Raw genomic sequence first — 15,427 nt, 5'->3', positions numbered from 1 at the left:
TAACTTCACTTAGCTCTCCCGCGTTTTTCACGCCACTAAGCTAGCTATTTTTACAGCTCACTTGCTACTTTGCACGTCGGCTATCATTTATTTCGAACACATGAGCGAACGTGCTCTCCATGAGGGCCAAAGTGCAGTGAGAGAGAAGTTGAGAACAGGACGCTAATGCCTCTTTTAACTTTGTTCTTCTTCCCACCGAACATAAAATACACGACAGCACACCCTGTGGCGAAACAATGCAGTACAGTTCCAATCAGTCATACAATAACACCCAACAGCTGGTTAACAGCATTTGCTAACGAAAAAAAAATATTAGTGACACCACAAGCAATGATGAAGAATATTTTTTTTTAACGGAGTGTAAAGCTTTCGGTTAGCGGTTTAGCGAACGTACCTCCGGTGAACATTTCAAAATAAAAGCACGTCATGTTCGTCATATAACTAACGATTTCTGGTGTTAATCCCACATACTTCAGAATTTTATAATATGTTGGGTAAATACTACATAATACAGATTCTACACTAAGAATAGCGTTCCAATGACACTCTTTATGACAAATATGATTGGCAATGAATAATTATTATAATTGTTATACTACTATCATATATAGTAGTATACTATAATAAAAAATGCTAGAATTTTTTTTTAAGAATTGTTTTGAATAATGTTAGAAAGGCAAAGTCAGTGTTCTGAATGTTTACTTTCCATTCTTTTGCACTAGTAAATGCTATCAGAATTTAACCTCATTGTTTATTTGTGATTAATTATTGTTATTTACATGATTATTTGTATTTTAATAAAGAATTAAAGTGTTCCAAAATGGTTTTGTGAATTAATAAGCGTCAACAAAAATTTCATTGCTAAATTGGTATAAAACAAGAAGAAAATTATTAGATTAGTCGACTAATTATAAAAGTAGTCGGCTGACTAATCAGGAGAAAGTTTGTCGTTTAGGACAGCCCTAGTGTACCAGAACATATTTCCTCCACACCCTTCTCACCTTTTTAACCCCTGACCCATGAAGAGTTCGCCTTGGGCCCCAAAATTGCCAAGTCTGCCACTGATGACCAGGGCCATGTGTTGTGAGATTTTGGGGAATAAACTCCTTCCCTCAGTGAGCGCATTGAAAACTGGGTTTTCCAACATGACAAGGGCCTGAAGGAGACAGCCAGAATTACCAAATAGTAACTTGGTTCTGGAGTGGTCTAGCCAGTCTCCAGACCAAAACCCAATAGAACATCTTTGGAGGAAGCTCAAACTCCGTGTTTCTCAGTGACAGCCCAGAAACCTGATTGATCTAAAGAAGATCTGTGTGGAGCAGTGGTACAAAATCCCTGCTGCAGTCTGTGCAAACCTGGTGAAAAGTTTCAGGAAATGTTTGACCTCTGTAATTGTAAACAAAGGCTACTGCTCCAAATTTTGACATTGGTTTTCTCAGGTGTCACAATATATATTTGCAGCAGTATAATACTAATAAATCATACACTGTGATTTCTGGATTTTCATTTTTGAGAGAGTGAGATTCTCTTTCACAGTGGACAAGCACCTACCGTGAAAATTTCAAACCCGCCCATCATTTCTAAGTGGGAGAGCTTCTCAGGGTGTTCAGATACTTATTTTCCTCATTGTAAATAGCAAAGACTGAACAAAAATACAAAATGTTCGCCTCATATTGCAGTCTCTCCATACAAACAGTATTACCGTGTAATGTGTTCTGTCGACCTTGTTTTGGATGGCTGATCCCCCCCCGTAGCATGTCCCACAGGGGCCACGTCAGTGTTAGGAGCTTCCCCACTTTCAAAGGCGTTATGTCATGCTCTCTGAGCTGTGTAGCAGTATTCCTATACCCCACACCAAAAATACCAAGAAAAGCCTGGAGAAGGAGGTGTTAGGGAGAGGATGTGTCACCTCTCGTATAGTTGAACTGAAGTGGGGAAAGAAAAAAACAAGACTTCAGAGCCCCCAGTCCAAATGAAAAGTGCATTTTTGTCACGCAAAGACCCACATGAGACTTAGAAGGTCAGCTTTGTGTTTTAGTATGTGTGATGTAAAATCAGCATTCTGAGGTTCAATGTTCCAATCTCAGCTGAAGCATCTTCTCTCGTCTTTGTCTGGGATTTCTCTTCTTTTCACAACCAAAACATCCATTGTAGGTTCATCAACGCATAGACTTCATAATACTTGACAGGACACGGGAAATGGGGCCGATTCGTAGGGGGCCTATTTTCAAAAACTTGAAATATTTTCAAAGCAAAGCTGCTACTGACCTAAAACTAAAACAGGCACCTGCCTTAGCCATATATGAGTCTCCATTAGCAGCGGCATCCAAAAATTCAAAGTCGTTCCCTTATAAAATCCTGATTAATTATTTTTTATAAGTATAACACAACTTTAAATGGCTATAAAAGTCTCAGATTTTACAATAGATGCACAAAAATCACCAATTGCAGAGAAAATCACCTATATTTTCAGGATCAATAGCAATATTTAACTTATATATAATAACATATATATATATATATGTGTGTGTGAATGTATATATATATATATATATATATATATGTGTATATATCACTTACATATATATTTTTGACCAAAATAGCAACTTAGTTTTTTTTAATTACTGTAAGTTTTCAACAGCTAATAAATCACTCAATTTAAAATCTGAAACTTGAGAAAAACATGGAGAATCAATCACAACTTATTATAGAGTAGAATAACCCTTTATAATCATTATACACTATATACCGTTAGCCAATGAGGCAAGTGGCCGGCGGCGTAAACAGAGCTTTTCTGGTGAACATTTTTGTGAATGGATGCTTAAATCCCTGAGTTCTTCATAGATATGGCCGTAAAACAGTCTCAATTCTTGGTTAAAAGCAAAGAAACCGTGCAGTTAGCGTTTATTTCATGTATATATGTCGAAGTACAATGCTACTCTGTTAGCGAATGAGGCTAGCCTGACGTAAACAGCTTTTCTGGCGAAAATTCTTGTGAATAAATGCTTAAATTCCCGAATTCTTCATATATATGGACGTTAAACGGTCTCGATATTTGGTCAAAAGCAAAGAAACCGTGCAGTTCGCGTTAATTTTACGTATATTGTCGAAGTACAATGCTACTCTCTTAGCGAATGAGGCTAGTGGGCGCCATATGTAAATAGAGCTTTTCTGGCAAAAATTCTTGTGAATAAATGCTTAAATCCCCGAATTCTTCATAGACATGGATGTTAAACAGTCTCGAATTTTGGTTAAAAGCAAAGAAACCGTGCAGTTAGTGTTTATTTTACGCATATTGTCGAAGTACAATGCTACTCTGTTAGCGAATGAGGCTAGCGGCCGCCTGGCGTAAACAGCACTTTTCTGGTGAAAATTCTTGTGAATAAATGCTTAAATCCCTGAATTCTTTATAGATATGGATGTAAAACGGTCTTGATTCTTGGTTAAAAGCAAAAAAAAAAAAGTGCAGGTAGCATTTATTTCGCGTAAATATTGCCAAATATGAGGCTAGTCAGTTACGAAAATTAGCTGCCTCCATGTGTAAACAAAGAAGAAAAATCATTAGAATAAATGCTTCAATCACGCATGCATGGTACGAAAAATATAATATTTACCTTAAATCCTCAACAAATCACTCCTGAAACAATCCTTCCTGTTGTTGTGTATGCAGTATAGCTTTCGTAGTTCTTCAAAAATCCAAGCTTAAATCCGACATGAGCGTGTGCCGTCTTCAGCTATTACTAAATGAAGCTCGGCCCCCTCTGATAAGGCGTTACGCAAAGAATGACAAAGTGCCACGTCAATTGTAATGAAGTCTATGGTTCAATGTTCAAATCTCAGCTCAAGCATCTTCTCTCGTCTCGTCTTTTCACGACCAAAACATCCATTTTAGGTTCATCAACCTTAAATGCCTTGTGATTGGCTGGTGACCAGTCCAACCACCTCATGAGTTCAAATGCTATAAAAAATAAAAAGGAGAAAATGTCATTACAGAAACCTACTATCAGTGGGGTCAATTGATTGAGTTGTTCATGACTGTAAACATGAATCACCTTGTGCCCTACAAATAAATTTGCCTTGCCTAAATGTCGCTGCTCTCTGAGTAGAGCTGCTCAAACTCACCTAAGTTGTATATGTTGCTGTTGTAACCCCGTTTCTGGACGGCGTGTTTTCTGGAGCCATCGGATAATCCACAAAACATCTGGGAATGCAAAATAGCCCAACAAATCAGTGACCTTGTCACCCCCTAGCAGGCCAATTGGTGTTTTTGACAGCAGTGTGGATGTTGCTTGAACTACAGCTATTTAAACTAGTGACGCATTTTCTCTCAGATTTTGGGGAATTCCTCAATTTTACCTTCCATTTTAAAGGTATTACTGTATCAAAAAAAGTTAGAAATTTGTTCAGCAGCTGGTTTTGTCACAGCGGAATGGCTCCACAGCCCTTTATTCACATTGTATTCCACCCAAGGTGTGTCTTTTCATCTTTGCAGGTGAGTAGGATTCTGTACAGCTTTGCCACGGCATTTCGGCGGTCAGCTAAGAAGTCGGCGGCAGCGGCGTCTCAGCAGCCGGCTCCACTCACGCCTGACAGTGACTTGTTTACCTTCACGGTCAGCCTTGAAATCAAGGAAGATGATGGCAAAGGCACTTTCAGGTATACAAAATGATGCGGTATTGGCAGCGTAATCCGTTACAAACTGCTAATATACACTCTAGGCATTCACAATTTTTCGTTTGAACATCGCCATCATGATGTAGTCATATCCCAGGACATGCGATTGTTTTTTAAAAAATTTTTGACACGCTTCTGTACGATTAAGGTCCGGGAAAACTGTCTAAGTGTGTCTTACGCTAGGTTAATACCACAGGTCTTAATGCACGAATCCGATTTTTTTTGTATTTTTCCGACTCGAGAGAGGCATTAACTTGACAGTCTGAACGTGACAAGTTGCATAGAAGTGGACCATTTCAAATCCGATCTGGGTCACTTTTGTATGTTGTTTAAATCCGATCTGGACGGCATTTTTCCGGAGTGTGATGACGGTCTGAACTGCCAAGTCTCCCAGATCGGAATTCATGCAGCAAATAGCGAGAGAGATAGGGGGCTACGTTAGCGATGGAGCTGTGCATCAGTGTTAGCGCCTAGCTCGAACTGTGCTTGTACTACACAGGAGGCTGGCTTGACCACAGTCATAAAAAAATACAAAGAAAAGGATAAGCCTTGATCATGCTCGGTTTCTCTGTGCGCCAAATGTGAGCAATATTTCTGTATTGCTTACATGGCCGAATCGGGCTAACTGACCCACACACATAAGGCACAGTTATTTCTTTTAATGCTTCTGCGCGTGCGGGTCAGTTTGCTCAGCGCGTGTCGGACGAGTGCGCATGCGTAATACTTGAACGGGCTCAATGGACAAAGGAAACCTGAACGGGTACACCAAAAAAACAGATATGACAAAAAAATGGAATTGTGTATTAAGACCTGTGGTATGAGTGTCACCGAAATCTTGCCAACTGCCAATCAAAGCGAAATGTCGTTCCGCATTTAAATTGGATCTTGTCAGCATCATAACAAAGAGAATATGTACAATATGCCTGCTCAAAGAGGCAAGCGTTTTGGGCAATATTTGGCTAACCTGATCCAAGAAGATGAAAGACTATGATGAAAGAATGAATGGGGACCTTGAAAATTGAATTGGTTGAATTTATTACTTCAAGTTCTATATTTATTTTCAATAGCACAATTAGTTCCCTTATTCGTTGTTACTTGCGTTCTTGTCTGGGGTTATGCAATTATGACTGAAAAAAACAAGCTCTCCTTGTAGCTAGTCATGGTCAGATTAAGAGGGGAATCAAACTTTTGTGTGTGTCAGGGTGCCCGCAGGTCCTTAAAAAGTCTTCAAATGTATTCAATTTAAAATCTGGATCATTAGGGTCTTAAAATGTCTTACATTTCATGGAAAATTGCAGTGCGTATTAAATTTCCACAAGATGCCTTTAATGCCAGGGTTGCTACCACAGTATATTCTTCCATTAGAATAGCGTTAGCTCACTGGGGACCATTGACGGACGGCGTTAGACATTCAATTCATTTTGACTGGATTGCACGCCTAGCGCCGTCCATACCGGAGTTTCAGGGGGGCCCGGGGGGGAGAGCATATACATGAGCATAAGATGGCCCTGATTATAAGACGACCCCCTCTTTTTCAAGACTCAAGTTTGAAAAAAGACTTTTCGAACACCAAATTTTTTCATACAGAAAATAATTACAGTACATCTGAAACAAATGATGATAACAATATATTTGAGAGAAGAAGCATGTTATTTTGCGTCATTCAAATCTTAATATCTGAACATTTAAATATGTAAACTAAAGTGCAATCACATTCGTAAATAATGGCTTCTGGTTTTTGAAATGTGAATAAACTAGGGCTGTCAAACGATTAAAATTTTTTAATCGAGTTAATTACAGCTTAAAAATTAAAAACCATTAATAAAATAGGCCATATTTTTCTGTAAATTATTGTTGGAATGGAAAGATTAGACACAAGATGGATAAATACGTTCAACATACGGTACATAAGTACTGTATTTGTTAATTATAACAATAAATCAACAAGAGGGCATTAACATTATTAGCATTCTGTTAAAGCGATCCATGGATAGAAAGACTTGTAGTTCTTAAAAGATAAATGTTAGTACAAGTTATAGAAATTTTATATTAAAACCCCTCTTAATGTTTTCGTTTTATTAAAAGTTGTAAAAATTTTCAATAAAAAAATAAACTAGCTAAGAAATAATAATAAATAAATAAATTAGCTACTAACTAGTAGCTCACCAATGTTGATGTCAATAATTATACCATGCTCACTCATTGTGCTTAAACCCATAAAATCATTTGGACCCAAGCGCCAGCAGAGGCCGCCAAACACCAAAAACAAGTAACAAGCGGACATTACACTGGTGTCATTTTAATCTGTTTGAGCGAGGCATGTGCGTTAATTGCGTCCAAAATTTTAACATGATTAATTACAAAAATTAATTACCGCCCATTAACGCGATAATTTTGACAGCCCTACTTAAAAGAATTAAATTTGACTTTTAAAAAGGTGCAAGAACACTGGTTTGTTTGTTTTTTCCATCTTGTTTTGACCACTCCTCATCAAGAAAAGAACAAAACGACCGTCTTTTTCATTTTGTACAAAGCCAATGAACACATTTACTTGTAATACACATGCATCAAGGCATTTTTGTGTATTCAATAAAAATACCATGTATAAAAAAACATTCCTCATAGCAATTATCTTGCAAGCAATGGCAAATGGCAATTTTAATTAGCATATTTTGTGATGAGGAATTTAGATTATACTATCACTGATGTTTTTGGGATGCATTTTTTGTTTCTCCTTAGTGCCGTCGCGAAAGATAAGGACAAGCAGAGCTTCAAACTGCGTGCTGGAATGGGCAAAAAAATTGTCATTTATGTCCAGCAGACATCCAACAAGGAACTGGCTATTGAGCGGTAAAAAAAGACGCACAAACACATAGGCAGAGACTGACAAGGGAGATTCAAAGATAAACCTTGGAGCACAAATTCAGACATACTTTTTTGGACGACATACACATTTTATTCCAATGACAGAGATGGCGTCACATATCTATTAGATCGGACTGTTGAAAACATGGCACATTATTTCAAACCAAAGCAGCCCATGATATACAACAACCACATGTGAACATCGAGTGTCAGCACCATCTTCAAGTGTACGGTGGTATGAAAAAGTATCTGAACATTTTGGAATTTCTCACATTTCTGCATAAAATCACCATCAAATGTGATCTTTGTCAAAATCACACAGATGAAAATACAGTGTCTGCTTTAACAAAAACCACCCAAACATTTAAAGGTTTTCATATTTTAATGAGGATAACATGCAAACAATGACAGAAGGGAAAAAAATAAAACAAGTGAAGCCTCCGCATAAGGAGAATTAAAGAGCAATTGAAAACAATTTTTAACAAACAATTGAAGCCAGTCACAGAAGAGTAATTTAAAGCTGCCCTGCCCACTATAAAACACAGAGTAAGAATTGTCTTGATGAGAAGCATAATCTGATGTGCATCATGGCTCGGTCAAAAGAGCTGTCTGAGGACCTGCGATCAAGGACTGTTGATTTGTATAAAGCTGGGAAAGGATACAAAACCTTCACGAAAAGTCTGGGTGTTCATCAATCGATAGTCAGCGAAGTTGTCTACAAATGGGGGGTTTTGCACTGTTGCTTCTCTCCCAAGGAGTGGCCGTCCACCAAAGATGACGCCAAGAGTTCAGCGCAGAATACTCAGAGAGGTCAAAAAGAACCCTAGAGTGTCTGCTCAAGACTTACAGAAGTCACTAGCCCAGTCCAATATCTCTGTGCCCACATCAACTAAATGTAAAACTATGGCTAAAAATGGTGATCATGGGAGGACTCCACGGAGGAAGCCACGGCTCTCTAAAAAAAAACATTGTTGCTCGTTTAATGTTCGCAAAAAGGCACTTGGACACTCCATAGATGTTTTGGCAAAATATTTTGTGGACTAATGAAATTAAAGTTGAAACGAAATGAAATTGTTTGGGAGTAACACACAATGTCATGTGTGGAGGAAAATGGAACAGCTCACCAACATCAACACCTCATCCCCACTGTGAAGCATGGGGGAGGGAGCATCACGATTTGGGGCTGTTTTGTTGCCTCGGCCTGGACAACTTGCAATCACTAATGGAAGAATGAATTCAAAAGTTTGGCAGGAAAACCTGAGGCTGTCTGTCAGACAGTTGAAGCTAAAAAGAGGATGGATGCTACAACAAGACTGATCCATACATAACACAGAAGTAAATCAACTTCAGAGTGGTTTCAAAAGAATAAAATGCACGTTTTGGAGTGGCCAAGTCACAGTCCAGACTTGAACCCCATTGAGATGCTGTGGCATGACCGAAAGACAGCGATTCATGCCAGACATCCCAGGATTCTGACTGAACTACAGCAATTTTGTAGAGAAGAAAGGGCCAAGATTAGTCCTGATCGATGTGCCAGACTGATCTGCAGCTGCAGGAAGTGTCTGGTTGAAGTTTTTGCTGCCACAAAATATTAAATGTGATGGTTCACTAACTTATTTTTCCCCCTTTTGTCATTGTTTGCATACTATCTTCATTAAAATATGAAAACCTATAAATGTTTGGGTGGTTTTAGTTGAAGCAGATACTGTTTTTTCATTGGTGTGATTTTGACAGGGATCAGATCACATTTGATGGTTATCTTATGCAGAAATGTGAGAAATTCCAAAAGGTTCAGTTACTTTTTCATACCACTGTATGTGCTCTAGCATCGTATTAAGTGGTTAAAAAAAATCCATCATTTTCAGCCATCTCAGAATGAGACTGATCATGACAAATATCCTCTTTGTTGTCAGTGGAAGAAAGCCTCTGGATGAGACTATTTGTAATAAATGACTGACCTGACTGTTGGGATTATTACGCAATGCAATAGTGTTGTGTGTTATTGCTCCTTCCTTTTATATTTGTAAATGTGTTCGTCTGTAGGTGTTTTGGACTTCTGCTTAGCCCTGGTAAGAACGTCAAGAACAGTGACATGCACCTTCTCGACTTGGTATGTCATTTTGTGTGTTTACAGCACCATTCAGAACCTGACAGTAGTTTTACATGAATTCAAATTGTAGTTGTCCAATGGAAATGCGATGGTTGCTAATAACATAACAAAAAGACTATAGGAATTTGATTTATAAATATACAGTACATAGGATATAACATTGATCATAAGGCATAAATTTGTGCCAAAAATATTTATTGGTAGAAAAATAAAAATCATTATTTGGATCAAGCTCTTGTTGTATTCAGCATTTGATAAATATATTGCATTCATAATTTTATGTGTGGGCGTTAGCTAATTTCCTCCAATTTGTGTCCCTTTAGGAGTCAATGGGAAAAAGCTCAGATGGGAAGTCTTACATCATCACGGGAAGTTGGAACCCTAGTACGCCCCAGTTCCAGGCGGTGAATGAGGAAACGCCCAAAGGTAACAAATACCAGCTAGTGTATGTCATGAAACGGCGAGCCTTTAAATATGGATCCAAACACGGACGAGGTTTTTTGCAATATTTATTACTAAACCAGAACTAAGGGAGCACCCCAGAACTCATGAGAAAAATACAAAAAGTGGCCCGAATCGAGTCGGCGGGAGAACCAAGGGAAAGGCTACCATGGCCAGGAAAAACTAGCAAAGTCCAACAAAAGTTCTTGTACAAAAACGAATAACAAGAAATAATAAGAAAAATGAAGCAAATATCTGTTCCTTTCGCCACCCTGTATTTATGCTGTACTTAAAAAATGGCCTGTTTGTTGCACTTTATCACACTTCATATAAGCAGATGACATAGAGCTGTTTAAGGTTTGTGTGTATTGTTTTCTTTCTTTCTCTTGCAACTTCTGTTTATATCTGGTTATTTTATATGGACTGCTCCAAGTGCTGAATTAACATTCTCATGAATTCATTTCAGGAAACATCCAACTCATACAAACGCGTACACACATTTTTACCGAGTTCAAATTAGAATTCTTAACCTCCTCCCGCTCAAAATTCCACGGCAAACAACCTATAAGAAAGAAATGTTTGTTTTTTTGCTGTTGTAATGTATTATATGTAAACACAAATGGATTAAAATGGAAAAAAATAACTAACATTACACATACACTCATGTATTCACAACCTGAAATCTGTACAAACTGTCTTTGATATATCTTTGGCAACGTCTTGTTTTTTAATCTTGAATATGGTTAACTAAGGTCAGTTTATTAAGTAGGATGCAGGCCTTGCTATTTTTAGATCTTACTTGAGATGCATCTATGCATGTAAAACTCAAAACATACCTAAAAAAAGGTTTGTGAAAAAAAAACAATTCTAAAAGTCTATATACAGTAATCTGAACCTTTTGGAATATCTCGCGTTTCTGCATAAAATCACCATTGAATGTGATCTGATCTTTGTCAAAATCACACAGATGAAAAGACGATGTCTGCTTTAACTAAAACCACCCCAAACATTTATAGGTTTCATGAGGATAGTATGACAACAATGACAGAAGGGGAAAAAATAAGTAAGTGGACCATCACATTTAATATTTTGTGGTCCCCATACTGCAGCAATAACTTCAACCAGGTGCTTCCTGTAGCTGCAGATCAGTCCGGCACATCCATCAGGACTAATTTTGGCCCATTCTTTTCTATAAAACTGCTGTAGTTCAGTCAGATTCCCTGGGATGTTGGCAGGAATCACTGTCTTTAGGTCATACCACAGCATGTCAATGGGGTTCAAGTCTGGACTTTGACTTGGCCACTCCAGGACGTGTATTTTGTAGAGGTGCACGATAATTATCGGTCTGATAATAGGAATTATGACGTCATCCCAATAAATCCAATAACATTATATATCATCGGGCCTATTAACAATATTTTGGGCACTGTGTCGGATTGGGATGTGTGCGATTGTTTCCACTCCTGTTTTGCCAGAATGCAAAGTTGTGTTACTGTTCTAGAGGGCGTATTTTTCCTTCACTGATTATTAAACCTTACTATGGCAATTAGCAAATGTTTGCATTTTACAGTGTTATGTTTACAAGTTCTTGAGAGGCCTTTTGATTATAGATGGGCTTGCTGTCCTATAATTGCCAGGTTAAGAAAGTTGTTTCATGGACCAAGATGACAAAAGTCTCCTCTCCTGTTTAACAAATGTTTTATCTGCTAACAAACCACAATACCTGTTGGGTTTATGTTTGTTTTAGATCAGTGCTCATTGTTCAGGCGAACACATTATCAATGATATTGACAGATTGATTGTGATTGACTGAAATTATTTGAAGTCAAAACTGTTCTTGTCTTTGTTTTGTTTATTATAATAATGTTCACGTCATCATGAAAATTCTGTTTCGGTCAAAGGCAAATCCATGCTGAATCAACCACTAGTATTTTTGACCTAAAGGTGCTCAAAAGAATTGAAATTGACATTGAAAAATTATATATTATCGGTTATCGTATCGGTATCGGCCTTGAGGAGCAGGAAGTTATCGATATCGGTATTGCTTTTAAAAAATGGATATCGTGCACCCCTAGTATTTTGTAACCATTCTGAAGTTGATTTACTTCTGTGTTTTGGATCATTGTCTTGTTGCAGCATCCATTCTCTTTTTAGCTTCAACTGTCTGACAGACAGCCTCAGGTTTTCCTGCAAAACATTTGAATTCATTTTTCCATTAATGATTGCAAGTTGTCCATGCCCTGAGGTAGCAAAACAGCCCCAAAGTATGATTCTCCCTTCCCCATGCTTCACGGTGGGGATGAAGTGTTGATGTTGGTGAGCCGTTCCATTTTTCCTCTGCACATGACGATGTGCGTTACTCCCAAACAATTCAACTTTGGTTTCATCAGTCCAGAAAATGTTTTGCCAACACCTCTGTGGAGTGTCCAAGTGCCTTTTTGCGAACATTAAACGAGCAACAATGGTTTTTTTTTTTTTTTTTTAGACAGCGGTGACTTTCTCTGTGTAGTCCTCCCATGAACACCATTCTTGGCCAAATAGTTGATGTGTGCACAGAGATATTAGACTGTGCTGGTGATTTTTGTAAGTCTCTATCAGACACTCTAGGGTTCTTTTTGACCTCTCTGAGTATTCTGCGCTAAACTCTTGGCGTCATCTTTGGGGGACGGCCACTTTTTGGGAGAGAAGCAACAGTGCCAAACTCTCTCCATTTGTAAAAAAAATTCTAATCTCTGACTGTCGATTGATGAACATCCAGACTTTTAGAGATTTATAGAAAGCTTTCTAGAAATCAAAAATCAAGTCTTCAGACAGCTCTTTTGACCGAGCCGTGATGCACATCAGACAATGCTTCTCATCAAGACAATTCTTACCAGGTGTGTGTTTTATAGTGGGCAGCGCAGCTTAAAACCACTCATCAGTGATTGGGCACACACCTGACTTAAAATGTTTGGTAGAAATTGGGTTTCAATTGCTCCTCAAGTTTGCTGAGGCAGAGGGTTCATATGAAAACTTGTAAATGTTTGGGATGTTTTAGTTAAAGCAAACACTGTTTTTCATCTGTGTGATTTCGACAAAGATCCAATCACATTCGATGGGATTTTATGCAGAAATGTGAGAAATTCCAAATGGTTCAGATACTTTTAAGTAACCACTCTATCCTCCACAGAACTCTACTGAACAAATTTAAACATCTTATTCTAGATAAATTCATGTACATGACAACGGCGGTGGACCTCGTCATAACAGAAGTAGAGGAGCCAGTGCGTTTCCTTCTGGAGACAAGGGTACGGGTGTGCTCACCCAACGATCGTCTCTTCTGGCCCTTCAGCAAGCGCAACCACACCGAGACCTTCTATCTTAAACTGCGACAGGTAGTATATCTGTATTTAGGTATTCGTCCAAACAATTAAAAGCTGAGCTTCCTGTGAAGTGAAGCAATACAAACATTGCCGCATTTTTCGTCAGATGGAAAGGAAGGAGCGGAAGAGTCCGTCCTCGGACTCCCTTTACCAGGTGGTGAGTTTGGAAAGTGAGACAGAGAGAGAGAAACGGAAGACCACAGCGAGTCCTGGCATCCTTCCAGGTGGACCTGGATCTACGGTCCCTTCTCCACCTGAGGATGATGAAGAGGAAGGTCATTATTCTTTTTGTCCTTAGCATTCTTCTAATTCTTAGTTGTTCTGAGATTTCCCTACGGAGGTCAAGATTTTGAGATTTTCAGTATTTAAAGAATACTTAAAATAATTGAAGGTCTAGTTTCTCATACCAAGTGTTTTTCTCGTCAGATTAATAAGGTTGCACAATAGAAGATCAGTGTTAGGCTTGATTTTTTTATTTTTAAGCCCTGCTCACGTGGATCGATATTTTTAAGAATGCCTTGCAGGGTAAAAATGCTTTTTTCTAATGTAGGAAGAGAGGTACTCGGAGCAAAAACGGGGAGAAAATACACAACCGTTCAAAAGTTTGGGGTCACTTAGAAATTGCCTCCTTTTTGAAAGAAAAGCACTTTTCTTTAAATGGAAATAACATTAAACTAATCAGAAAAGCACTCATTATTAATTTGGTCAATGACTATTCTAGCTGGAAACGTCTGGTTTTAATGCAATATCTACGTCGTTTTGCCCATTCACAGCAAACATCACTCCAGTCTTCTAATGGTACATTGTGCTTGCTAGTTGCCTTAGAAGGATGATAGATGAATAGAAAAGCTTGTGCAATTATGTTGGCACAGCTCAAAACAGTTTAGGTGGTTAGAGAAGCTATAAAACTGATCTTCCTTTGAGCTAGTTGGGTATCTGGAGCATCACTTTTGTCTCAAAATGGCCAGAAAAAGACAACTTTCACGTGAAACTCGACAACCTGTTCTTAGAAATGAAGGCTATTCCATAAGAGAAATTGCCAAGAAACCCGATCGATCACGCCATTTTCAAAGTATCGGAATCGGCAAAAAAATATCGGACATGCTTTTTTTTAATATATATATTTATATTTTTTAATTAAACCATTTTCTAATTGTATTTGACGTTACAGACACTCATCTCTCTCACTCGTCTTACACTCATCCAGAGTCTTTAGTTTTGGCTTAAAGTAGGGCTATCTAATTTATCGCGTTAACGGCGGTAATTAATTTTTTAAAAATTAATCACGTTTAAATATTTAACGCAATTAATGCATGCGCTGCACGACTTACTCACGCATTGTCGCGTTCAATCTATAATGGCGCCGTTTTACCTATAAATGGAGCTAAAAGGCAGCGTAAAATGAGTAGAGTGAATTTTGGCAGTCTTTGGAGCCTTTTTTTAATTGGCTAAAGCCTAACAATCCCTCTCTCAACAATTAGAAATATCGTGGGAAGCACTGTGGGGAAGCAAGGTAGTAGTTGATCTTTTTCTTAACACCCTATGTTATTTCCCAACGCGGAGAAGATATATCAATTGGTGGCACTACGCACAGTCATAGTTGCACTTCCCATCATGCATTTGGGCAGAACATTTAAATGGCTACAGTATCATTTACTGAAAGCTCAACAAATACACTAGATGGCAATATTTAGTCACAATATACAAAGTCACATTTATCCTTTAAGAATTATAAGTCTTTCTATCCGTGGATCCCTCTCACAGAAAGAATGTGAATAATGTAAATGCCATCTTGAGGATTTATTGTCATAATAAACAAATACAGTACTTATGTACTGTATGTTGAATGTATATATTCGTCCGAGTTTTACTCATTTTTTTCTCAATGCATTGCCAAAATGTATATGATCGGGGAAAAATGATCGGGAATGATTGGAATTGAATCGGGAGCAAAAAAACAAACAAACAATCGGAT

At 38.1% G+C, this 15,427-nt stretch overlaps 1 protein-coding gene across 3 annotated transcripts in view; it reads left to right on the top strand.

Moving 5' to 3' along the window:
• LOC130905299 (rab GTPase-activating protein 1) overlaps positions 1-15,427 on the top strand; it is a 158,731-nt gene that overhangs the window by 55,452 nt on the left and 87,852 nt on the right. For all 3 annotated transcript variants that reach the window (XM_057818547.1, XM_057818548.1, XM_057818546.1), the window contains 6 exons: positions 4,493-4,656; positions 7,414-7,524; positions 9,583-9,649; positions 9,973-10,075; positions 13,295-13,464; positions 13,559-13,727. In XM_057818547.1, the coding sequence (XP_057674530.1) occupies positions 4,493-4,656; positions 7,414-7,524; positions 9,583-9,649; positions 9,973-10,075; positions 13,295-13,464; positions 13,559-13,727 (784 nt within the window). The remainder of the gene's footprint in view (positions 1-4,492; positions 4,657-7,413; positions 7,525-9,582; positions 9,650-9,972; positions 10,076-13,294; positions 13,465-13,558; positions 13,728-15,427) is intronic.

Source organism: Corythoichthys intestinalis, chromosome 17 (genome assembly GCF_030265065.1).
Source record: "Corythoichthys intestinalis isolate RoL2023-P3 chromosome 17, ASM3026506v1, whole genome shotgun sequence".
In the NCBI taxonomy this organism is placed as follows: Eukaryota; Metazoa; Chordata; class Actinopteri; order Syngnathiformes; family Syngnathidae; genus Corythoichthys; species Corythoichthys intestinalis.
This window is presented reverse-complemented; position numbering and strand designations above follow the sequence as displayed.